This window comes from Ochotona princeps, chromosome 8 (assembly GCF_030435755.1).
Source record: "Ochotona princeps isolate mOchPri1 chromosome 8, mOchPri1.hap1, whole genome shotgun sequence".
NCBI lineage: Eukaryota > Metazoa > Chordata > Mammalia > Lagomorpha > Ochotonidae > Ochotona > Ochotona princeps.
In genome coordinates, this window is record NC_080839.1 from 53309544 (window position 1) to 53336924 (window position 27381).

At 42.7% G+C, this 27381-nt stretch overlaps 1 protein-coding gene across 7 annotated transcripts in view; it reads right to left on the minus strand.

Moving 5' to 3' along the window:
- The window catches only part of TMEM178A (transmembrane protein 178A), a 203539-nt gene that overhangs the window by 46215 nt on the left and 129943 nt on the right, over nt 1–27381 (minus strand). The window contains exon 1 of one of the 7 annotated variants that reach the window (XM_004582755.4): nt 20351–20942. The exons of the other annotated variants lie outside the window; for them this stretch is intronic. Within the exon in view, the coding sequence (XP_004582812.1) occupies nt 20351–20750 (400 nt within the window). The 5' untranslated portion in view covers nt 20751–20942. Of the gene's footprint in view, nt 1–20350; nt 20943–27381 lie in introns of those variants that run through there. 7 annotated transcript variants of the gene reach the window in all.

Sequence of the window (27381 nt, forward strand, 5' to 3'; positions counted from 1 at the left end):
TCTGTTTCCCTGCGGGGTTCACAAGTGCCTGTCTTTTCCCAAGGCTGAGCACTTGCTTCCTACTGGGGACTTAGCTGAGTGGCCTCCAAAAACACCAGCACCCTGGCAAGCAGCCTGTGGAGAGCAATACAGGTCCCAGCCAACACAGTCCATCACCAGGAGCACAGGAGAGCAGAGACAAAATCAGCTTCGGCTGTGCTGCCAGCTCTGGCTGACCCATGATGAGCTGGGTAGCTGCCCAACACTTCCTGAGACAAACTCGCCAACTGCTGCACTCCAGGACTCAGTCACCCTCCTAGGACACAGCCTGCACTAGCATGCTCTTCATTCTGCCTCGCCTCCCTACCCTGCAGCTTGACTTAACATTGAATTATGGCCATTCCACCTGCTAGCTTTATGACCTTCAACAAAATAATTCCCTGGGTCTCAATCTCTAAAATGAAGCTAGCAATGTTAATCTCACAGGGTATTCCAAGGACTGTAGAGGAGCAGGCATTCCATGCCGAGAATCACAAATTCATGCTTCCTGCCTAGGTCACATTTAACTTAATTAGTATTATCCAGCTAAATTTCTTGAAGGGTGGCTGTATTCTCATATGTTGGATCTGTGAATTTTCCTCCCCTGCCCTTCCTATCTTCCCTATAAACTGAGTGAACACACACACACACACACAAATCACATCACATCTCGTTCACAGAGCTTACAGCCTAGTCTAAAATTATAACTCTGATATAAAGGAGAAATGCCCAGAACACTGGCAGCCTAGAAAAGGATACCATGAGCTATGGGAGAAAAAGAGAAGGCCTCTGAGGGGAAAGGCTGAGATTCCAAAGATAAGCAGAATGATTCCCTTGGGACAGAGGGAAGAGTATGCACAAGGGCTCTGTAATGGGTGGGCATCTCATTCCCACAATAAGAAAATCTACAGGAAAGGGCTGCAGAGTGCAAGGGGGCATCGTGAAAGATGCTGCGAAGAAAGAGGGCAGGTGCTGCGCCACAGAGAGCCCGAAGGCCAGGTCAAGACTAGGTGTCTAGGAGGAGATAGAGTGGAGCTAGCCACAGATTCTGAATAGGGAAGACACATGGTCAGAATTGATTTTTAAAAAACAAACAAGCACCGGCATGGAGGACGGATTGGAGGGAGCCTGCAGTTACAGAAGTGATGGAGATACAGACAGCCACGAAAGAACTGCAAGAGAAAAAGGATCCCAGTGAGGGAGTGGGCCAGTCAGCCCACATATCCAGGGGCAGTGTGATGGTGGTGCTTGGTGAAGGAGTGGGGATTGCAGATCCAGGAATAGCAACAGCAAAAGTGCGTCTGGAGGACCCTACGTCTAGTTTTGCTGGAGCAGAAAGTGAGACACGACAAGAAATGAGAAATCCAGTGCTAAGGAGAAAGGTAGGCGGAGAGCAGACAGGAGGGGCTCTGCCTCAACAAGACCTCATCTGGAGACTGATCAGAGAAGCTAGACAGGAAAGTGATATGACTGGTTTATTTTAGATGATTCTGCCATTTGGGTGAAAAGGGAGCAGGAAGAGACATGGGAGTCAGAAAGAGGGGTTTGAGACCGGAGCTCTGGCACACTGGGTTAAGAAGCTTCCTACAATGCCAGTATCACACTTGGGCACTGGTTCAAATCCCAGTTGGTCCACTTCTAATCCAGCTCCCTGTTAATATGCCTAGGAAAGCAGCAGAAGATGGTCCAAGTGCTTGGGCCCCTGCCTTCCGTGTAAGAGACCTAAATGGGTTCCAGGCTCCTGACTTTGGCCTGGCCCAGCCCTTTGCCTTCCAAACAAATAAATCTTAGAAAAAAAATTGAAACGATCACATAATACAATGTAATTAATGAATTAAAAATAATAAATAATAGTAAAAAAAAATTAAAATGAGTCCACTAGATGATTAACCATCCACCCAATATAAGATTATGTAGATATTTAAAATGATTAAAACTGGGAAATTCTCATGGGTTCATGCTGGACATGAAGCAGATCTTATCTTTTTTTTTTTTTTTTTTTTAAACAAATGCATCAATACGGATGCATCTTTTTTTTTTTTTTTTTAAGATTTATTCATTTTATTACAAAGTCAGATATACACAGAGGAGGAGAGACAGAGAGGAAGATCTTCCGTCCGATGATTCACTCCCCAAGTGAGCCGCAACGGGCCGATGTGCGCTGATCCAATGCCGGGAACCAGGAACCTCTTCCGGGTCTCCCACGTGGGTGCAGTGTCCCAATGCATTGGGCCGTCCTCGACTGCTTTCCCAGGCCACAAGCAGGGAGCTGGATGGGAAGTGGAGCTGCCGGGATTAGAACCGGCGCCCATATGGGATCCCGGTGTGTTCAAGGCGAGGACTTTAGCCACTAGGCCAAGCCGCCGGGCCCAGCAGATCTTATCTTAAATAAGTATGTCTATGTTTGTTAAAAGGTTGACCGAAAAATATTTTAACAGATTTATATGACTAAGTAGCATAGTGACAGATGATTTTTGTTTCCTTCTCTACAGTTTTCTATATTTTCTCCAACCAGCATGTATTTATGAGTCCATATTAAAAATTTATGTAAATAAAGACTTAAACTACTGACACTTTCAAACCAATGGCAACAACTTACATTTGGGTAGTATCTGATTTTAGTGACCCTAACTCTTGAGTCACAAGATAAAGGTCCTTCCTTTGTATTCACAAGGGGAAAAATGAAAAATAGGGAAGTGAACTGATTCATTTAACATGACACAAAGGAGTGGAGACAGCAGCAGATCAGAGCTGGGTAGATGCATGCGCTCTTCAACCGGCTGAATTCATTTTGCTGATAAATTATTTGAACAGAATAAATCAGGCACAATCCAAGAATGAAGACAGCCAAAATAATTAGAAAATCCCAGTAGCCTACATGATTATCAGCCCAAATCAATAAAGAAGCGAATCCAAAGCCAAGGATTAAAAAAAAAAAAAAAAGGCAGACTACGCTGCAGCAGTAATAGAAATTCCAGAATCCTGAGCTCAATGGTGACTGAAAGTGTTTTCCTGGAAGGGGAAGGAGACCAGTTGTAAAAGGGAAGAAAGCAGAAGTTGCTTCTACACGTTGCCTGTCATTACCATTGATACTGGTGTTCAGTAAAAGGAAAAAGCTAAGGCCAGTAGTACTCAATTGCGACCACTCTTAACATTCATGCTAAAACAGGGGTTGTACAATCCTGCTTCTCTCAGTCCTGATCAGCTCGCAGGTTTTCTCCACACTTCCTCATCGCCCTCCCAAGCTACGGAAACACAATCCTGGATGAAGCTCTAGCTACAGATCCCAGCCTCTCCCAGCCTCAGACGACTGGGATGAACAACCACCCACTGTCAGGAAGAGCAAACCCTGGTCCCAGGACAACTCCGGCTTCTATTCCTTGGGCCCCAGGAAAAGCATGAAATGGGGAGCATTTGAATTTATTTCTTCTAAAACTTGAGAAAAGCTTCAAGAAGCCTAGTGGTTATTTTTAACATGGCTTCTATAGCCTAAAAATAACATTTTTGGCTTTGTTGGATGAATGAGGTGAGAATAGGGGGAGGGAAGATAGGGGAGGTAGCAAGCTTTGTAAAATGCCCAGGCCTGGAGATTAATTAAACAAATCAGTGCAAATTAGTCAGTGTCAAGTTGATGCTGAAGTGGATAGCACTGCAGCTTACCGGCCAATCAAGGGGCATTTACATTTAAATATAAATGAATATAAATATAAATAGTATAAGTAAATATAAATTGAAAATGAATAACCAACTTATTTTTTCTTTAATCTAATGGAAGCAGTCTTAGGGAGCCATAGAGTAATAATTGAAGTTATGCCTCTGAGGGTCTACTTCAGCTTTTGCTACAAGCCAATCCCTGTGCGTCTGCCCTATCGAGAGGAGGAGGAGGCAACCCACACGGTGAACACGATGATTATGTGGAAGCCTGCAAATGAGATCCGGCCATGCCTATCAAACATCCAGACACTCTCACAGATCCTGCAGATCTGCCCACTCCATGACCTCTTCATATTTCTGAGATTTCTGATATTTATTGTGTCATTCTCATCCTGTTCTCATCCTCATTTTCTTTTCTAGAATGGATATTCACAAAGCTGATGTCACTCTTAAAATATAAAATCCTATATATCTTGATGCTGGATTTACTGGGGTCATGGACTGCAGCATCCTAAAGGCCTTAAGCAGTGACAGTGGAGCCCTCTGAATCTTCTTTGGCAGCAGCTCCTCCTAAACATCGTTTAGGACTATTTGCCCTAACTTCAAACCCAACATCAACTTGCTTCATCTGTGGCCCATCAGAAGAAGCAAAAGGAAACATGACACAAACAGAACACTGAGAGCTAGATAACAGAAGGTAAGGAATTACATTAAGCAAAGCAAAAAGCACTAAAAAATCAGAACAAGTACGATCACTTTATAAAGCAGAACAACCCATGCCATTTAATTTCAAGGCACATAGTTCTCCACACCTCTGTAGTCCCTAAGGGTACCCAGGTATTACATAATAGCTCATAATGATAACCCTGAGTCAGTAAGCAAAAGTTACATTTACTGCTGTTTCAAAAGGCAGACATGTTCACAATGCACTGAATAAATACATCCATTCAGCTAGATAAAAATAAGCTTTGAACTGTAGAAAGGTAGATTTTTAGCTATTTGGAAAACCAACCCTTTACTTCCTGGTGGCCTAAGTAAGTCACACAATGTAACAACCTGAAAAACTCTTAGAAAGTATGAGTCTGATTCTCCACTTTAAGACACACTGACCTCTAAGGAGATGACAGTGATTTGCCAACATCCCACAGAAAGTGAGACAAGCCAGAACCAGGCCTGCGGTTCCTGTTCACCAAGATTCCTAATCTAACCACCCTGTACCCAGTTGAACACCTTCTCCCACTGCACACAAACAGTAGTTATCAGTAGTTCCAATATTCGGACTAATCTCCCTCAATTACATATGCTTAGTCAGGGAATCTATCACCTACTTCTCTGTTTAAAAAAATTTTTTATTTATGTTGAGGAAGTTGCTGTATAAATTTAAGGCACCTTTTCCTGTATTCCATGAGGTATTAACTCTTCATCAAAAGGCTAATACAGAATAATTTTACTTTCCTAGTTCACAATCTCCCATGGATTTCATCAGACTGTTCCCCAGTATTACTGTTTGGACAGGAAAACTAAACAAATGGAAATCCCAACAGAGTGAGTAAAATCCAAAGGAACATATTCCCAGATTAAGAGACCAAAGTGAAGCCTAGCATGGGAGGGCTTTTCTCATCTGCCAGTCCCAAGCGTAACACTCTTCCACCTGCCCCTCACTCATCAGTTCAGTTTTATTAACCTACTTTCAATAGGTCTGTTTTCCTTATCTTAGATCATCTTCCAGGCAAGTCTTCCAAATGAGCAACAGTCATGGCAGGGCACAGCTCAGGTGGTACTTGTTCAGTCCCTTAATCCACACTTGTCACACTCTGGCTCTCTCAATAAGAACCAGTCTGACCAGATGCCAGTGTCACAGATGATTGGTCTGCTCCGTGCAGAAGGCTCTGAGTACAAACAACCCCTATCTAGCATCAGATCTGCCATTACAATCCTTGCCGCCCAATGGCTAAAAAGGGTCTCCTTTTATCTACACAAAGGAGCAAATGTGGGGCTAGGGAAAGTCATAGCATGTTCAAATCTTTTAAATAGAGCTTTTTGCTGAAATTAACTATTACGCCAATTATAATAAGCAGTAAGCTACCTCAAAACATCATTTTAAAATGGAAATGAAGACACATAATAGGGATTAAATTAAAGTGATTCCAATATAGCTTCCAAGTATTTAACACAGTGGATTATTAAATTCAGAAACTGCATCCCTAAGACTTTGGAACAAAACTAAGCATAACCGGAGATGCTGCTTTGACTTCACGTACATCAGGGGTAGTGAGTACCCTTGTGAAGCAAAGCAGTAAGCCTGCATATGATTTCTTTCTGTCATGAAAATCCTTGCAAAACTTCTTCAAAGAAATATAAAACGAGTAAGGCAAAAATTTAAACAGTACATTCTACCCAATTTTCTAAAGGGTATACTCTTCTTCTGCTCTCCATTATAACCTCTGATTCAAGTTCCTAAAACTAGATATAACTTATTATTACCAATTCCCTGTGGAATCATCTAAGAAGGAAAAAAACCCATCCAGTTGAGTCCTTCCAGCCAAATGATAATCATTGTTCCCACAGAAGAGAATTCCTGGAACAATATTAAAAGTCCTGATTTCTCTTTTAAATTCCTTGGGGAATGAAAAAGAAAATTAACATGAAGAAGGCACATCACATCCAAAGCGGCAAAAGGAAGTTAAGTGAGTGAGCAACTTGAAAAATGGCATGAGCTCTCACACTTGGGTTATCCCAACCTCTTCCCATCCTGACACTTGGCTGAGTCCATCACACTGCTGTCTTCTAGGTATTCTGCAATTACTGCTGGCTAGGCGGCAGGAGCCCCCCACACTAACCCTTCCTCCCTATTTACACATGAGGACATTGAGATCTGGGGAGAGGAGATGACGTGCCCAAGGCCATAGGTGATTAAGAGCAGAATGAAGAAGCTGCCCCAAGTCTCCTAACTCCTGTCATCTCAATAAGGAGCAGAATGAATTTTATGACAGGTAGATCACTTCCAAACACCAGTAAAACCCTGTATTACTTGAAAGGCCACTTTCGCTGAAAGAGTCCCAAGAACACCACAACTCCCCAGCTTTTTTCCAGCATAAAGGGATCTCCCTGGAAATGAATCTGACATCGCAGAACAGGTAGAAGCAACAATCAAGAGTATTTCCAGATTCATTCCAGTTACTTTGTTTTCTGGTCAAGGGAAGCATGCAAGCTGACTGGCAATAACTCTACAGATGAAAGACTATTTAATAAACCACAACTGTTCAAAGACATGTATAGAATACACTTGGCAAGACACTACCTTTGTAATACTGAGTTCCCATCACTCAAAAACCCCTCCACTAGGTGCTGTGAAAGAACAGAAACGCAGGAGCAGTTCTCTGCAGGTAGTGTTGCCTGCGGAGACAAGCAGAAAGATAATGACAGTATTATCCCTCAATTAAGGATTAAGAACCTTTGTTGATGAAAATCCCCATAAAGAGCACTCTCCATTTTAAAATGAATTCTTGAATACTGCAAAAATAAAAGTGTACCATAAATTTTGACTTTTAAAAAACATCTACTATCACTACTTTTTCTTAATGTCAACTTTATCTGCTTTGAGTTAATTAGTCGTGTCTTAGTTTTTGAAAACCGGGGATTATTCTTCTTTCTCCTTGTCCTTGAAAGGAACAAAACACAACACAATGAGTGAGAAGAAAATGGGCAGGATGTGACTGTGATTTGAATCAATCCAATGCAATTTTTTCAACAGCCTTTCTATGGAAAGATTGCCTGACACCAGATACTGAGCTGGGTGGCAACTGTCCTTAGCTCTAAGGAAGGAAGAAAAATGGACAAGGAGACATATTACACTGCAAGGTACAATGTATTATAAGAGGCAGGTATATATGCACACAGGGAGCTGCAATTCAGATGGTGGCCTTCCTAAAGAGGTCATACTTGAAACTGTGGGTATCTCCAAGTTCCATATACACTGCTTTTACTTATACATACATATATGCATACTTATGATAAGGTTTAATTTATAAAGAGGATACAGTAAGCGATTAGAGCAATTATAACCATATGTGAAGATTATGGCAGTATTACCAGTATCACCACTCTTGTATTTTGGGGTCACTGTTAAGTAGAAAAAGTATCACTTGAATGTAACTACAGCAGTCCCGGGACAACAGATCTGATATGCAAGATAGCTACTAAGTGCTATCCAGCAAGTAGCACACACAGCACCGACAACTGGACAAAGGAATCATGACCCACACGGCATGAAATTTTGTCATGGTATTCAGAATGGTGTGCAGTTCAAACTAAACATTAAATATTTCTGGAATTTTCCATATAGAATTTTTGGACCACAGTTGGCTATGGGAAAGAAGACAACAAGGAAAGAGGAGAGTTATTATGAAACAATTCATCCTTCAGGAAATGGGAGAAGAAACAAGTATAAAGAGTCAAAGAAAGACAAGAAATAACAATGGCACTAAACTTTCAAGGAAAAGTAGACACTGCACATATGGTCGAAGCAAGATTACAGAGGAAACAGGATATGCATTGACATCGAGACAGGATATGCAATGAAAGGATATGTATAATCACAAAATAGTAAAAGATCTAGCTTAGCCTGATCCTAGATTTCATGGAGAAATGGCCGAATATGTAGCCAAAAGAGTAGCTAGTGCTTTTACAACTTGAAATTGAGACTTAGAGTTGTGGCTGGAAAGGGAAAGGAGAGAGTTTGGGGGAAGTTTTGTTGCTGCTGTGTACCATTTTAAAGAGTGATCATGAATGCACTGTATAGTCCCTCCTGCTGTCTTCTTGCAGAACATTTTCATTACCCCCCCAAAAAAAAACCCACTCCATTAAGCCACTACTCCCTGCTTTCCCCTCACTGTGTTCTGTCTCCATGACCCAGCCTATTCTGGATACTTCACATCATTGGAATCATTCAACCATATTTTTGTCTGCCTTCTTCCACTGAGTACAGTGTTTTCAAGGCTCATCCGTGTTGTAGCGTGTGCCAGTACTTCATTCTTTGCTGTGGATGAACAACGCTTCACTGTATGGCCAGACTCCATTTTCCTTTATCCGCTCATCAGCCAATAGGCACAGAGTTATTTCTGCCTCTTAGCCATTGTGGATAGTGCTGCTGTGAACATTGACATAGGAGTTTTGGTTTGAGCACCTGTTTTCAATTCTTTCAGGTATATATCTACAAGTGAAATTGTGGAATTATTTGGTAATTCTATGTTTAATACTTTGGGGGGAAATCCATGAGAGAATTTTAGTCAAAGGAAAGGCATGATAAAATTGTACTTTAGAAAGCTAAATGTACCTAGTAGATATTTAAGGAAACAAAATCCTATAGAGATGATTTCCCAAAGATACATGAAAAACTTGCACATCTGCTCCTTCCTGGTTTCCTTCCTGGCTTTCCTGTCTCCTTTCCTTTCTTTCCTGCCTGTTCCCTTGCTTTTTCATCTTTTTGAACCTACAAGTTGGCATGCAATCTGGTGGTCCAAATATATGCCCACCCACACACCTTGTGGCTTTACACCATCTCCCAAGGCTGCTGTGCTGAAATCCTGTGAGCTAAGCCTGTGTGCAACAGCTCAGATTTTCTTGCTTTGTAATTCCTGCTTGGAGGAGGTATCAAACTTTAATCAACAGACCTCTCAGTATCAAAGGAGAGCTCCCAGAGGAGCTTAGCATTTCCATCAAGAAATGCGAGGCTCACTGGAGTGGTCTGACGAACATCCCTGCTGCCAAGCTTCAGTCCACCCCACTCTAACCCACTCCTCCAAAAAGAAACATACCCTCTTAAACAACTGCCTCTTCAGCTGGTATTACAGGTCTGTAATTTCTAAAGCAAATGATTCTTTACAGAAATGTCAAGGGCTGTGCAAACCCAACACAGACGGGAGCAAAGTGGTTTTTCTTCAAATTGGAATTGGTTAGCTTCTCACATCTTGAACATGTGCCTCTTATCAACACACCAGGACACAAGCCATAGCAAAGAGCGACTGGCTAATTTTCTTCCTCAAAGTTATCACAGTGCACTTGGAAGCTGTGCTCATGGTCACTAAGACAGCAGTGATGGGATGAGTATGAAATATACTGTTACTGTTTGCTGCTGCTACTGCTGCTGTTTTTCTCCTAAAGAATCAAGAAATGAAAACAAGTCCTATTGTGATTTGCACATATTTTAGCAATGGATCAGGCTTAAGGGAGTGGGGAAACATGTTCAGAAAGATGCTCTGCAGGAAGCTCTTCCTCTGGAGTATACTGGACCTCCATCCAACAGGTTAGGCAAAGGGCCATGCACTAACAAGGCCTCCCCAACACAATGTGTGCTAAAGTGCACCATCTGGTCTCAGTATATTGATAACCCCTAAAATGCACAATGTTGAACTTTTCATATTCTACTTTAAAAGTGTTATTACTTATAAATAAATCTCTTTGGAAATAACTATGTGGCCTCTGGGTTCCTACAGATTAAAGTGATACAAACAACTCTTCAAAAATAAAGAGTTTCAGGCACTTCCATATGCCCATCAAGCAGAATGCAGAAAGAGTAAGTGGCGAATCTGGTAGCACTAGCAAGGCATCTAGGTTCTCTTCTCAACCTTGTCCTGCTGTGGAGTAGACACAGCTACGCTGAAAACTCCTGCATCGCAGTGTATACACTACAGCCACCATCTCTGGACAACAGAAGTCAGATTTAGTTAAAATGTCAAGCAGTGGGAGCACTGGTCCTTCCCCAGCCCCGGAAGCTGAAATTTGATTGGCCTGTGAAATAACAAGGCAACTCTATTCCACTTGTCAGGCATTAGTTTAGAAGTGGCCATGTGACACAATTCTGGTTGATGTCCCCTGTGGTACATGTGCTGAAGACTTCTGAGAAATTATATTAATTGTAAGAAAGAGACCAAAAAAGGGACATGGTCTCTTCTATTTCCAAACCTTTGAACTGTTGTCATGTAGGAGTGTGATTAACAGAACTCCTATGACAAGGAAGATAAAAAATTCAAAGCAAAATTGTCTGTTAGGATTGCAAGAGTCCAGTGGCATCGAACCTCTTCATTTAACTAGCCAGGTGCAAGAGTCCTCTAGGCTTCTGTTACGTAAGACATATGCTTCCCTTGAAGGTTAAGCCATTGTTGTTTGAGTATTGCATTTTCTGACCCTGAAAATTTTTTAACTTGTAAACTCATTGAATTAATAAATATCTTTTAGACACTTTGGTAATTACTTTTGAAAAATTATACTCACAGTCAAATTATAACATTTCATTCCTCATTATTACACTGACCATTTTAGAAATAAAAAGAACTCCAGAACACATTACCTATATGTGAGGAATAAATGAAAAACAATTAGGTCTGCCACTTTAACTTGCAGATAGAACTAGAAGCATGGGAAAACAAGAACCGTGTGTTAATTTAGAAACAAAAACATGCATTAAAAAACACCCATGCCACAAATTTCCTAAACAAAAATCTGGGATCTATTAGTAAGAAGCACTCCGTTCTCCCCATGGCATAATCAAATATTACTGCAAAATCATCTGTATGCATGACTAAAAGAAAAGGGAACTATGTTGTGTAATGCCTCTCAGCGGATCTCAGAAACATTTATTTCACCAATGCTGTCACAATTGGAGGGCATACAAAATTGGGTCCCTTTGTGGTTTTTCCTCTCATTTTTTAAAGCTATCAGATCAGGTGTGTAGGAACCTGTGCAGAAAAATAACTAATGAGTTATTCATACAGTTTCCAATTTTCAAAATCAGTGTCTGTCTCCAGAGATGGCCAGTGGAGTAACACACCCCTGCCACAGTATCCATCAGCACCCAAAGGAGTCTACACCCCGAGAAAGTTATAATCTGAGTAAATCCTCTCCTTCTCCTTCCCTCACCTCTTTTATGCAAAATCAAACAGCCTTCCCCTTCCAAACAATGTTTTACATTTTGGAAACTGAAATCAGAAGTTAACACTGATTCAAGCAGCAACCCCATTGCTCACTGGCGTTCTACAGAAGGAGGGGAAACTTGATAAGCTAAGAACTGTATGTGAGTGACCCAAGTTGGTGGCCCAAGTACAAACCACCTCTCATGGGCATCCCAGAATATAAATCAGGCAAGGATCGCTGCTTGAAGTTCTTCCTACTCCATGAATCTTTGATTCTACAAGTGCTCACTCACTTTCCTCCCACCAATTTGAGTTTCTTTCAGACAGAAAAGGCAATTAATTCCTGAGAGGGAAGAATAAAAAAAGGAATAAAGGGAATGCGACGCCGTTTCTTCAGCACAGGCTGGATTTTACCTTTTATTGCTGGATAGTAAACAGACTCCTTGCAAGTTTTGTTTGTTTCCATCACCTGAAGGAAAACCATTTTCAAAACCATCCATTTTAGCAGTTACTATGATTTTCTATGCCATTCTTTATTTTGCCCTCTTAATTTTTTCCAATACTTACACGTTGCAGCATCCTTCAACAGAACTTTCATTGTCAGAACACCAAGCAAAGTTTTCCTATGGTACGTTAGAAATAATCTTTTTCTTGATTAAGTGGCATAAACAAAAACTAAGTTCCATCTGCTATTCCAACTGGCCATTATGATTTTGTTGTTTTTCTGCCCAGCAGTTTATCTTCTCTCAGGTCAAATTGTCGTGATGGTCAAGTGTTTCAGAATTTTTCAAATACATGGCAAGTTATCAATGCTGTTATTTTTCCGGGATAACTTATTGCAGTAATGATTAACAGGATGCACACACTTAAAATTCCATAGTGATAATAAACGTCACTGGAAGCAGTGTTCATAATCATGAGAGCTTACAAAAAGTCATTCCGACCCACATTAGCCAATAGATGGCTGCCAATCACACCCTCTTCCTCACTGCTGTGAGTGTTAAAAAGACAAAGCTCAATCCCAAGGGAGTTGCAGGACTTTACAAGGTGTTGTTCACAATGCAGCCTCCTACTTGAAAAAGCAATTTCTTTTCTAACACACAGTGACATTCGTTGACTAATGGTTGAGTGAAGCAAATGCTCACATCCCCCACACCAAGTAAAAATTCCCTGAAATGTAGGCAAGAGATCCAAGTCAAATGAAGCCTCCTTCCATGACTCAGCACACCCTGCCTCTTCTGATATTACCTTAAGCGGAAAGTCTGCTTATCTGCAAGGCCGGCAGAAGACTAAGTGCTGATTTGCAGTTGAACGACTTGTTGTGAAGAGACAAGTTAAGCTTCCTAGAATTATCTATCTATCCAGAATTTCCCATTTATGTTTTTGGAGCCTCTTCCCAGTCTACCTATGTAGTCTTGAATTACTTGGAGCAATCAAAAGGAAACATATTACAGCCTTTAGGTACTTGGGGATGAAATGAGTTGATTGATTTTTCCCTATGAACAAAATATTACAAAGTCTGAACACTAGGAGATTTCTAGCAAGTTATGGAAAATAATTCAGGATGTCCTTAGTAATTCAACATAACAGAAACTAAAGTATGGTATGTATTTTTCCCCTTTTGTGGCTCACTAATTCATTCGCTGGTGGGCACCCCCAAGACATTATTGTTTGGTCTGCAATCAGCTTATCTGGCTGAGTTACAAGAAAGATGGAGAGCAGCATGTAGTTTCCCAGTTACTCCATAGCAAACAAAGGCTGTCAGCTCCACGATGGCCATGGTGACTCTCTCTGGCTCTAAGAAGTCATGACATCCTTTTAGTTAAAACTTGCAATAAAACAGATTAATCACCACAATCACTTAACAACAGAGAAACAGTAAGAGAAAATAAGCCATCAAAAAATTTTTCCAGAAGATAAAGTCCATTTTCTATTCACAAATGCCTGATAAAAATCTTTCAACAAGCTAACAAAGCTTTACACAACATCAATGGTGGTATGTTTTTAAAAAGATGGTGATTATCGGAAAGAAAGATATCTTGAAACGGAAAAAAGTCCACACAGTTAAAAATAATAATCTTATCTAAATTATTCCAAAAAAATGAGTTATTGTTTTATTTCCCCCCAAAATGCTAAGTAGGAGACGCATTTACTATATGTATTTTTTGCCAATTCCAACTTTTCAACTTTTTCTCCCTACCTTACCAGTTGCTGTTTGGATAGGGTGAAAAATAAGAAGGAACAGATCAAATATGATAATCCTTACTCTTTTAAGCAGCAAATAATACGAGAGAATGACCCCAAATGTTTACACAATCGAAAAATCAAAGAACATCAGAATCTCCCTGAAAGATGGATTCAAGAAAATTGGGGCTCACAGTATGAGAAGGAAGGCAATCTGAGTTCATGGTTTGCTCACCAAGAGGCCACAGATTAGTATTCTGTGGTTATAATTGGCCAACCTGTGATTATATCATTTGTGATCAGACTCTCAGCATCTGGAGTGCACAGTAACACAGGTGTACACAAAGACAAAACAGTCTTCATGGTGACTGTTGGGAAGCCCTCAGATCTAATTTCCTTCCAGGTTCCCACTCCTCAGGACCCCGCACTTAGCTCTGACATTGGGAGGCTCAAGGACTCCAGATGTTCCTACCAACAAAAGCTTCTCTTTTGGAGCAATCAACAACACTTGCAATTATGAGCAGCCTGCCTGATGTGCTTGGAGGGCCCTTTTTTAAGTCTTGAAGAAGAAAAATCAGCATCTGACAGGGCAAAAATATCACAGCCACTCAGATATAATTGGATTTGAACTTTCTATGACATAGCAAAAAGTCTTCTTCCTCCATTCCCCACACCCCAAGGCCATTGCTAAATGTTATCTACAAGTCATGGTGAATGAAAATGTCATTGAGTCTGGAAATTTTGATCACAAACTATCCACTTTTGTGTCTATAAATTATTTTTCAACGGCATTTCCTGTGTGCAGATGGTAAGAATGGAAACAAGAATTTTATTTTGATGACAGAGTGGCAAGAATTTAATTTGCGCTCAGGATAAACTGCAAGAATGTGTTGAAACAGAGAACATGACATTTGGATATGGGTAGCCTTAACACTCTGTGGGGAATGACAAAACTACAAAGTTAGTTGTTAAGAGTTGTTTGGGACCAGCATGGTGGCATAGTACACTGATCCTTTGCTTGCAAGCTCCAGGATCCTATGAAGGTGCTGCTTTGTGTCCCAGCTACTCTATTTCGAATTCAGCTCCCTGTTGATGGCCTGGGAAAGCAGCAGAGGACAGCCAAAAGCCTTGGACCCCTGCATTCATTTGGGAGGCCAATAAGAAGCTCCTCTGTAAAATCCTGCTTTTCAAGTAGAAATGAATACTTTTTCTTTAAAGCTGTGTAGTATGAAGTAGCAAATGTTTAATCAAAAAGGGCTCATTCAGTAGTGCACTCAATTTCAGGATTGGAACAGAAACACAATAGATTCTCTCCCTTGAAGAAAAGAAACACATGTGCTAGAACAGCACCCTGGGAGACCTGCCATAAATTTCAGTCATGATGGGAAAAATCACTCCCTCTGCTGCCCAGATGAGAGGCTGGGCTCTGCTAGAAGAGCCATTCTCAAGTGAGGCACATATGTGCTAGTGAGTACTCATCTTTGGAAAGTGGGATGAAAGTCATTGAACTGTTTACATCTATTACTACATCCTTTCCAAATTTGCTTGTGCCTATGTCTTACAATATATATGATTATATGTATGTTTCATACACATAATTTTAAAATGAATGATACATTTATATGAGTGTCAAATGTGTAGATACTCCAAAAAATTTGGGTCACCCATTAGCCTCAAGAAGTAAGGAGACAAAGACAAAGGAAGTCTCACATGCACTGGCAGCACCCCCAAGACCAACTAATCCCCTGGCAACAGCCTCTTCAGGCCCAAGAGAAGGCCTGAGAGCCCTGAGCTTTAAAGTGCTGGCCTGCACGCTCCCCTAGGTCCATCTGCCCTGGGGAGATGATTATCCCAACACAAATGATACTTTGGTCTACAAATGAGCTGAAGAAAAACATTAATCTCTTTCGGTGTCAGGTACAACTTGATGGGTCCTGTACAGACTGTTAATTTAATGGAGGATAAGCAACAGGGGAAGCAGATAAATCATTAGCAGAGTGAAGAGCCGATCCGATGAATTTCCACCATGTCTTGTATTTGCCTTTTCTTCCACAGAGCAAAATGACAAAGTGTTTATGTCCCCCTGTCTTTGACATCTCTGTTTATCTCATTAGAGGGAAAGGGCTTCTGAAACCGCAAGGACCTGTTTCATTTCAAGATTCAAAGATCCAATCCCTAATGATTTATACGAGTTAACATTCTGCACATAGAATTACAGTCTTGATGTTTCTGAAGTCCTTTCATTTTTAACTTCACAAAAACAAGGCACTACAATAATTTCCTTTTTGTTTACTGTATTTCATACATAATATCAGAATTCAATGCACACACAGAAAGTACATGTATCTCAAAAATAATAATAATTGTTTTCATGTAGATTTTTAATTAGAATGGAGGCTAATACAAGAGCTGGAATTTCCTATATAGTGTCAATGAATCAGATTCCCTTTCAAAATCGGTGTTTCCAGAATTCTCTATCAGCTACTCATAGTCTCATCAAAGGTCATTGATGAAGGTCAGAGTCCTCAATCACTGGGAGAAGCATTACATGTTCATCTGAGCTTCTTTCCATGTGTCCTGCTACCTTATTGCATCGGAAACATGAATTGCACTGGGAACAGAATGGCCTGGAGCCCCCAAAGGGTACAACACACCATGACTTCAAATTGTGATTTTTGTCATTTCCTAACCAGGGCTATCAGCCTTCCTGAAGTGTTCTACTGCCCTAGTGAGCTAATCTTCCTGTGGCCTATGAAGGGTAGTTACTATATAATCCACTAGAAAAAACAAACTCCAGTACTTGAAATAACTGTGAAGTCAGGGATTATATGCACTGTCTTCATTCCTGTATTCTACACCCAGACACCTTCCACTCCAGTATCTATTCAGAGTGAATAAAGGGATGAATGTAGGAATCAATTTATCTTTAGATCACTTCCTGTCATTTCCTGGGGTCTTTATATATAAACTATGTTTCACTCCCTCACCTTAAAAGGTTCCTGTGATTTTTAAATAGAAAGACTTCCTCCAACACCCCACCTCCACCCTAATGGCACAAAAATGCCGAAGCTATTACAAGGCTCCTTGGACTTTTCCAGCCTTTCTGTTGAATTGGGGTTGGCTGTATTTGCATATGTCTCAGAACCAGCCCTTATTTTGGCCAGAAAAGCTCCAATAGCATCAAAAAGTGGCCACTGTCACAGGAAAGATATATATGGAAGAATAATTCAGAATGAACTAGCCTACTAAAACATACACACACAAAAAAAACACTTGTAACTTCCAAATCTTCCTACTGGTGCCTTGTACACAATGGGCTTTCAATGGATATTTACTGAATTTGATATTAAATTACTTAGACAGTATGAACCCAACATCTTTCAAACATTTGGTACTCATGCTGTCTATCCCCCACACAAAACACGGAAATGTGGATTGGTTAATAGAAAGCTACTAGGAGACCTTGCTGGAAAAAGAACTGTTTTCAAGTTGCACTGGTAAATTAGTCTGGTAAAGCAATATAGGCTTCTCATTTCTTAATAGTTTTATTAATAACTTTACCTCATTCTTCTGGAAGATCCTGGCTAGAGATCCAACCTAAGCCCTTCCAAAGCTAGTGCTGGAGACAAGTGAGCAAAAATCACTATCTGAGGGAGAAAAGGAGAATGAGATCTCCAAACTACCAAGTGAGATCAATGCTACATTGGCTCGTATGAGTTCTCTTAAGTAGATTCATATTTTAAAGTTCGTAATATAGAAACTAGTTTTTATTGTCCACACTGTGTGTTCTCACGTCCTCTACACATCTCAGAAATATTTTCCCACTAATAGGAAATCCAAAACCATTTCACCTGTCAAAATGCTATATATATTCTCAACTCTACAATCTCCTCTCTGCAACATTCACTCACCTCCTTGCTTTATTTTCTAAGACTACAGGGAGAACAACCTACTTCTTTTTTCCTTCCAAAAGCTTGCTAAACATAAAAGGCAGTTCCTACACCCTATTCTTCCACGACTTTCCATTCCCATTTGACTCAAACTTTTTTGCTTCCCGTAATTAACTTTTCTAAATGATGTTAACACACCAAAGGAGAAAGAACAGAACTTGGGATACTAGTAACTCAAAGTTTTAAATCAGTTGTAATGTCAACCTTTTAGTTTCATAGAGCTCATTTCAGAAATTCATACTACACCCAATAAATTCAGGTGCCAAAAGAGAGGTGATAATGTTTACCTAATACAGTGCCAAAATCAACTGTTAGAGATTAAAAAAAAAATTGGTGACATTTTCCTTTCTCAAATTATGTGTAGAATCAGAATTTTAAAATTGTTCATGTCATCTGTTCATTTCATAGATGTTGAAATTGAGAGCCAAAAGAATTATGTAACCAGTTGTAGGGAAGGTTAGAAGTAGTGTTGAACGTATTGAAGATCACTTTTGACCACCTCCCAAACAACAAACCATGAGCTTATTGGGGCACCAGTGCCATCCTTCCTCAAACTCATTTTTAATAGTGTCTGTTTGTGAACTTTCCAGGAAGGTACACTTGTCAATTTTAGAACTAGAAAATCTTCTGAATAACCTCAGCTTTCCTTTCCTAATACTACAGGGGAAAAAAAAGTAGGACCAAGGAGGTCAGGACACCTGTTGGAGAATCCCTATGCAATCCAGCACAGAGCCAGCAAAGGGGCCCATACCTTCTGATTACAACAGAACTCTACACAAAAGATCAGCTGAGCATCAGCAGTAGTATAAATCTGATGTCATTTTCATCTAAAAGATGCACTTATCACCAGAGCAAGCTAGCTCTTTTGACTGATATGTGAGTTTTGTGCTCTACAGAAAGACTGCACAAGGGAGTTTGAATAGTGGGTGAAATGCTGGATTGGATTCAACAACCTCTTCAGTTCTGCCACCTCCAAAATTATTTGATTCTTGGACTACCCAGGCAGGACTATGCTAGCCAGGACACATCCACAGCACTCTGTGGGGTACCCTCCCTTGCAGCAGGTTGTACTCCGTCCTGCCACCCCAGACATCACTGTATACCAATTTACATGCAATCACTCTGAGTGTAGAAAAGCCACAAGAGAACACAGTTCTGTCATGTCCTGAGATGGACCACACTGTTTGGCTTTCAGAATTGCCTTGCTTAAGTGACATTCTGTAATACACAATGCTACTATCAGAATTAATTATGCAACATCTTCAGGAAGCAGAATCAGATTTTTGGATGCAAGTTAGGGCAGGAGAGAAGGTGTACTTCCCAAAGGAAGTGGAGTGTACCAATTCCCCCCCAAAAGTGCTGGAGTGCTTCCTGCACCAACAGATTTCAGATGGCAACCTCCAGCTGAGCTAGCCACAGGAAGGAAGCTGACATGTTTGAGAAATGAAGAAGATGCCAACTAACAAGATTCTGAAGGCCAACAAATTATTAACCCCCTTCTTTCTACATAACTCCATTCCAAGCTGTAATTCAACACAAATCTGTTCACTTGCTTTCCTAAAGTATTAGTAAGTATGAAAACACACTAATTTTGGACTTTACCTTTTTTGGGTAAAAGGGAAAAAAGAAAGGTCGTTGGTTGTTGTTGTTGTTGTTGTGTGTGTGTTTGTGTGTGGGGGGGTTCTCATTTCAGAGAGGAGAAAATTCTATTAAGGGTCTAGTTCTGAAAGTTCAAGAAAGCCACACTGACATAACAGGATTGTCACACTGAATACCATTACATGCATAGGGTTACACACACACAAAAAAACAAACTCTGTAATGACAGGTAGAAACGCCAGGTACCGCACAGATTTCAGACAAGAAGAATGACGCTCTAAAATTCAGTGCCAAATAACAAAAATAAAATAAAACTACACAGTCACAGATGTGTAGGTTTCTACTATAACAGGCTGGAGCATTTTTCCCTGGCAAGTCTCCCCACTGGGGTGCCCAGGCAAGGAGGAGTAGGGCAGGGTTCCCGGGTCATCAAGAAGGTTAGGAAAAGCACATGTCCTGCCTGCCTGTAGCTGCCTCCACCAAGGAAAGGATTCTTGGCGTCTGAAGTCTAACCCACACCAACCCTGGGCCTCCTTAGCTCCTTCATCAGTTGAGCTGAGATGACCACATCAGCTCCACCTGGTACCTACGTTGTTAGCACAGTGCAAGAGAAAGCCCTGGTCCCCCCTTCTAAGATTTTCTTTACATCCCTGGTGTTCGTTTCTAAAAGGAAAGCACAACTTGAGAGAAGGCGCCCGACTGGAAAGGTCGAGTCTGTTTGGCGGGTACCTTCCGAGGTGGGCAGGTGCAAAAAACCTAGAAGAAGCAGAGAAGAGCAGCAGAGGGAGGCAAAGGCAGTAAAGAGAGGCAGAAGCAGAAAGGGGCACGATCTTGGCAAGAAAGCAGGGGAGAGAGAATTAAGGGATGGGAAAGGGGACAGGGAGAGAGCTGAGGAAAGGGTGAGAAGGATGCGGTGGGCAGCAGAGCGCGGGGCCGCTGCGGGGGGTGGCCACTGGCACCGGCGCACCCCTGGGGGACCGCAAGCTGTGCTCGCAGGGTGGGCGCCAAGGCGCAGGGCGCGCACCGGTCGCTCACCTTTCAGGATGAGGGTGTCGATGTCCCGGTCGATGCCCAGGAAGTAGCACTTCCTCCAGAGGCCCGAGTAGGTGGCAAAGAGTGGCCGGCCGCACTCAGCGTCCAGCCCGCCGAGTCCCAGCAGCGAGCGCCAGGACTCGGGGTCGTTGCGCCCTGGTCCACCCGGGAGCAGCCTGCGCCCCAGGGGCGGCGAGTCCCGCAGCGGTAGGTGCGATAGCGGCATCAGGCGGTTCTTCTGGTCCGGAGGGTCGGCGCCGGCGCGGCTGCGCTCGCAGCTCTCCTTGTGGCGCCGAGGGTCGGTCTCGTACCAGTGATCGGTGAAGATGGCCGTGACGAGCAACCCCAGGGAGCAGAGGCTGAGGCCGAGGCTGAGCGCCGTGACGAGCGCCCGTGGCTCCATGGCTTCCCGCCCCGCCGCGGCCGCGGTGGGCTCGCGCGCCGCCGCCAGACACAATGCACTTGGCCGCGGCGCTCCGCCGCGCTCCCTCCCTCTCTGCCTCCCGCACCTGCCCCCGGCTCCCTCGCGCGGCCTCCACGCCCCCGGCGCGGGACTGGCTCAATGCCTCGCCCCCGGCTTGACTCCGCTCCCAGCCTTCTTCCCGCTCCTCGAGGCCCCGCACCACTCTCACTTTCTCGCTTTCCTCCTCCTCCTCCGCCTGCTCCTCGCCAGCCCCCCCCCTTCTCGGCTCCCCCAAGTCGCGTCGCTCCCCTCGATGCTCTGCCCACCTCAGGCTCCAGAAGTCCGTCCTTCTTTGCATGGAGCCCCCTTCCCTTGGCAATCCCCTTCTCGCAGCCCCGCTCAGCGCTCTCTCCCTTCGTCCCAGTCCCTACTTTCCCCTTACTTTTCTCAACTCTTCCTCTTGCTCTTTCTCCCTCTCGCTCTGGGCCGCGCTTCCCGGCTCCAGGTGCCTTTATACCCCTACCATGGACTCCAGGCCTCTCTCCTCCTACCCCTGAGCACAGCACCGCACGAGTCCTCTCCCACGCCGACCTTAGAAAACATCCACTGCCTCACACTGGGTTTCTCATTGCCCACGGTGGTTTCCATCAGCGTCCCATGCAGCCCACAGGAGCAAATCCCATCCAGGTTGGACTGCGAGGTGATAAGAACCGCTGGGAAATCTCGCCAGAAGGAAGGTGTAGCTGCTAGGACCCCTGCACTACTTGCTCTCGCCTCTCTACCTCGCCCAGGGAACCTCCTGGCATTCTCTCCTCTCCAAACCCCTCTTCCTCAAAGAAGACTCCTAGTGCTACTGGAGTTAAAGAGCACTGGTCGCAGATGTTTCTCGCGCTTCATTCCAGTCGGCTCTGAGCCGGACTTCTTTTCTGTTGACCACCTCCATCTCCTGATGGAGAATCAGCCTCCTGGAATTTTTCTGTAAGCACATCGGATCAATAAGCCCTTGCAATAGCACCTGCTCTGTGAGCTGGCCATTGCCTTTGACTAAAGCAAGCGCCAGTAATAAATCAAAGCGATTATTTTCCTCCTGGGCAAGTTCCTCTCTGGGCTGGGAGGGTCAAAGCAGTCTGCACACCCAAGCCAAGGACTAAGCTCAGTGCTGTGTGTCTGTGGTGTTTGCAGATGCCAATTCTAAAAACTGCAGGAGATCAGAAAATGTTAGGACCCAGAGCACTCAAGAGTTAATTTCATATGTTGTTTTAGTCTCTACCAGGGCTAATACCCTTGTGCCACCTAATGCCATTGGGGCCATGTCAGAGACAGAGACATTGCTGCGGGGAGCCCAGGGAAGCCAGCTCCTGGGCTCTTACGCTATGAAATATTAATGATCAAGAGATTAGGAGGTATTCATTAGATGCTAAATGTCATTACCCCATGATTTAATGGGACTTATTAATTAGTGCCCCACATCAATTGGCATTAATGTGATTTATATAGTTTCCTCTGGAATGACATCTGCAAAGCTGCTATAAGACTCTTGCTGGGATTTATTTTTGCTGCTGTTTGTACTCAGCATCTTCAGAGGCTGTTTTTCGGCGCTGAAGATGGTGTAGCTCCTCCGAGCTGTTCCATTCACGGATAGATCACTTAAGCAAATCTTTCCATCATAGCAGACCCCCTGTGACCATTTCTGCTGACCTGACAATGTGAATTATTGCTTGGATTTTCTCACAGCTTCAGCAAGATCTATGGTGAGCTCTAGTCTAATTAAGGAAGACAAAGAATTATAATGCCAGTGTTCTTCTCACCTATAAGCGTTTCCTTAACAAGAAACATGAAGCTCATCAAAGAAGTCTTATCTGGATTTGCACACAAATGATGAGACTTCAAAGCCTTCCTGTATTTGGACACCATAATATGTGTAAAATCCCAGATCTTATGCTCAGAATATCTTTAACTGCGAGTCCACAGTTGACATCTGAAATTCACCCAGTTGTCATGTGTCCTTTTATCAGAAATAACTCTTAAGAGAAAAAATTATTAGAAACCTTTAAGGGCTGTATCCCCCTCTCTTCACCTAGTGTACCCCAAGAAATGTGTTCAATCACATTTCAGAGTAACCTCATCATCAATCAGTCTCACACAAAGCCCTGTCCTCAGCTGGGGCTGGATAGGCACTTGTCAGGCACTGTTGTTTAGCTTGAAAAAAGCATACGGTTCTGCCTCATTTTCTTGGCCAGAACTCCTTGATTGTGCTCTTCTTAGAAAACAGTATTATCCGAGAGATTCCTGTACATCTCTGTTTAAGACCAGTCTCAGTGTATAATCCAAAGGCTGCCTACATGATGGATTGCCTTTGACAGCATTTCATAAAAAATGCCACACATTACCAATATGGGCCAGCACTGTGTAATGAGACCATTGCCTCTGCTGGTGCAGCATTCAGTGCGCTGGCAAGGATATGACATACGATGTACACACAGGCTTTGCTGCAGCCGCTGTACACTGCTCTGTCCATGTGATTTGAAATATTCACTTATTTGAATGAGTTATAAAAAGAGAGGTAGAGACAGAGAGAGGGAGAAAAAGGGAGTGCAAGAGAGAGATAGAGGTTTTCCACCCATTGGTTTACCCCCACCTCCAATATGGCTGCAATGATGAGGAATGGGTCAGGTGGGAGCCAGGAGCCAAGGACTTCATGTGGTCTCCCATGGGAGTGGCAGGGGCAGCAGCTTTTGGGCCACCTGCTGCTGCTTCTCCTAGGCTCATCAACAGGAAGCTGGACCATGAACTACAGCCCTTGCTGGATGCTGGTGTCATGGAAACATGTTGCTTTACCTGCTGCATCAGAATGCCAGCCCTCTATCCATGTTTTAAAATTTTATCTTTTTTTGCTAGCTCCAGCACTGCAGCATCACCCAGTCTCCCTGCTCTATTAGTGAGGCATACAAAGATTAACAAACGATTCCCACCTTCAGGTGGCTCCCAACCATGTAACAAGAGACAGATCCACAGCACAAGAGGGAAGCACTAAAGCAGAAATGAGAACAATGTGCTATGGGAATCTCCACAGTGGAAAGCCTAACTGTCTGAGGAAGCCAGGCTGGCCACACCAAGACAGTAACTTTTGAGTTAGTCCTCAAAGGATGAGTTAAACTTTGCCAAGGGAACAATATAGAGGTAATGGCACTGTAGTCAGATTATTCCTCCTTAATTTTTACTTATATATCTACCTTGTACATTTGGAGACTTACTATTGGGGCCACTACAAAAATAAGATTTTTCCTACATTTTTAAATCATAATGTTGACATCTTCTAACAGGCTAGATACCTGCAGATGACTAGACATAAGACCTAAGCCAGAACACAGTATAAAAGGGCATCCGGCCTGGCATGTGATGAAGATGAGGGGCAACCCAAGCACCAGCCGGGACACTGGGACAAGCTCCACTTGGACTGTACTGTGACCTCCACATTTTCAGACTTTGCTTTTTTCCCCTTCAACATCTGTCTTCTTCCTGTTGACTACCCCATTGCTTCCCACAGAGAATGGCCGTGTCCTGAAATGACAGGGATAAGGGCCAGAAACTGTCCTCTCGGACGTCTCACTGTTTCAGGGGACTCAACTTGTCCTGGTCACAATACAGCTACCATTCCAGCTTCTCTTTCTCTTGCTGACAAGTCATTTAAGACTCAGCTTCGGTTTTTTTGGGTTTTTCTTTTTTTTGAGTTATCTACAGCACAAAGTTGTAGAGATTTTTTTTCCCTTGAAATGTCTTTTATATCCCCTTCTTCCTCCACATTTCTATCACTTGCTAATGCTGTGCTTCTGTCGCTTCATATATTTTTACAGCTTGATTCCTGGATCAACCCTTCCTGTAGTTATCCTGGATACTGTTACCAAATTCATCTTCCTCAAAAGTTTCTTTGATTGAGTCATCCTTCAGTTTCCAATTCTCCTTTCCAGGCTACAAGGAATTTTCCAGCACATTACCTCCACCCCCCGCAGCCCTTCTTTGTTGCTGTCATTATTTCCCTAGCATTCAGACATCACAACTGATGTCTTGGGCATGTTTAAATATTTAGAAAACAAAATGCCTCTGCCTTCTACAAACACAGTTATCATAATGTCTAGGTGCTTTGTGACATTAACTAGATTTCTCTTTATAATTAAGAAGTTCTTTAAATAAATATCTCCTTATGAAAAGGTCCATACACACACACAGGGATCTCCAATAATCACAGAGGTATGGCGATGATTTATTGACATAACTATGCTAAGCTAGCCATGAATATTCTAAAAATCTTTAATCCTTTTTCCAGTGCCAGGACTAAAAACAAACTCTTCCTCATTAAAAACACTTGGATTCCACCATGAAAACGATGCAGTTTAGCCAGAACCACTTTCACAAAAAGAGTTTTTCTCCTTGCCAATATTAGATTTTGTTCGATATTTAAAGATATAGTCAATTAAACGGCCGATCTACATCTGTCCTCTTTGCAATATCTGAGGTGTCTTAAAGCTATCACTGTAAATTATTCTCCTAAAAACACTGTATTTGAATTCATTAAATCTAATGGCACCTCTCATGTGTTTATCGTACTCTGACCTACTGGTTTATGCAAAGGCCTGTCCCCTTTCAGAGCTTTAGGTGAATGGAGGAAGAAGATGGAAATGGAAAGCGGTCAGCCTTGGATGAGTATTGTTTCAGACACACACACAAAGGAAAAGCCTAGTACAGGGAGATTAATTTCCATTGGGGAGATTATGAATAAGCCAAGTGGAAGAGATGCTGTTTCGTGGAGGGAGAAGGACTATTTTGTATATGTATGTCAGCTCAATCCAGAACAAAGCCAAAAGTAAATTTTAGAAGTAACACCTACATCATGTGCTCTTCTATACCCCACACGTGTAGTAAGTCACCCTAGCAGTGCAATTTTCTCACTGGCTGGTTGACTAGAACCACGAAATTCCACAGCATTCCCAAAATAGATGGTTCCTGATCAGTTTCTCATTTCACTGACACAATACAGAATGTCACCATTCTTTTTCACATTCCTGGATTAAGTTGTTTCCTTTTCGGAGCTTTTTAAGCACATATGGTGGTGGAGGGGAATCACAGAAAACCATAAGCATTAAAGTCCCACTCAAAGTGATGTTTTAGCAGATGGTAGCTCATTAATTGCCATACCTTATTCAGGGATACCAGGCTTCGAGGTTAGAGTCTAGGGTAAGCTCATTCAAGCCCTGTGTGGCAACCAAGGCGGACTGTGTATGACTAAGGTGTGCAGTGTCACCAGTTCACAGACACCTGTCAGGATGCCCAGACATACAATGGAACCAGCCTTTCCAGGCCTCTTCTTCCCCCTTGTTCTCATAACTTCTCTCATATGTGTCAGCTCAAAGGCAGTGGGATCTAGGAAATGCACATGGGCACTGGGATCAAAACACCTGTAAACCCCAGACCCACTGCTTTCTAACTGTGCATCCGTAACCAGCTTCTGTGCACCTTTGCCCCCAACCTCCCAAACGCCAGTACACTGAAAAGCAGGGAAATCAACGTCCACCTCTTCAGATTAATGATTCATGACTATCATAATACATTCTGCCCACATTACTCTCTCCTTCCTACTTTGTATGTGGAAATACAAGAACATTTCAGAAAATCCATAGATTTATTACATAAAACCTGTATAACATAAATCTCATGATACAAATGGCTAAAGAATTTATTAATGACATGTTTTAGTCTTTATTAGTAGATGAATGAAGTAAGAGAAGCAGTGCACTTGTCTCACTTATTCAGTTAACATTACTGAGTACCCACAGGACAGGGTCAGAGCATTATCAGTAGAGGGAATGGTCCCAGCTGTAAAGGTTCCATTGAATAAAGGAGGTGTGTAGCACTGAGGAGATGAAAAGAGACTGATGTGGCACAGAGTAGCAAAATAAGAGGCAATGGCAGGAGATATAGTCAATCCCAGATCACGCATGCTTTTAAAGACTATGCTATGAAGTTTGAACTTTAATCTGAAAAACATCTTTAGAGTTTCAAGAAATGGAGAATTGATGGATGTTTTTCAGCATCACTCTGACAACTGTGTTTAAAAAAATGAATTGGGGGGCCTGGCACCGTGGCCTAGCGGCTAAAGTCCTCGCCTTGAATGCCCCGGGATCCCATATGGGCACTGGTTCTAATCCCGGCACCTCCACTTCCCATCCAGCTCCCTGCTTGTGGCCTGGGAAAGCAGTCGAGGACAGCCCAATGCATTGGGACCCTGCACCCGTGTGGGAGACCTGGAAAAGGTTCCTGGTTCTCGGCTTCGGATCGGCGCACACTGGCCTGTTGCAGCTCACTTGGGGAGTGAATCATCGGATGGAAGATCTTCCTCTCTGTCTCTCCTCCTCTCTGTATATCTGACTTTGTAATAAAATAAATAAATCTTTTAAAAAAAAATGGATTGGGACTCGGGGTGGCAAGAATGAAGACCAGGAAATAGTTGGAAGGCTATTTCAATCACTCAGATGGAGGGGTTAGTAACTGGGCTAAGGAGCCAAGAGTGGAAATAGAAGTGGGCAGAGGTAGAAGTCACAGAATGCCTGTGTGTGCAGAGGAGAGAGAGGAGAAA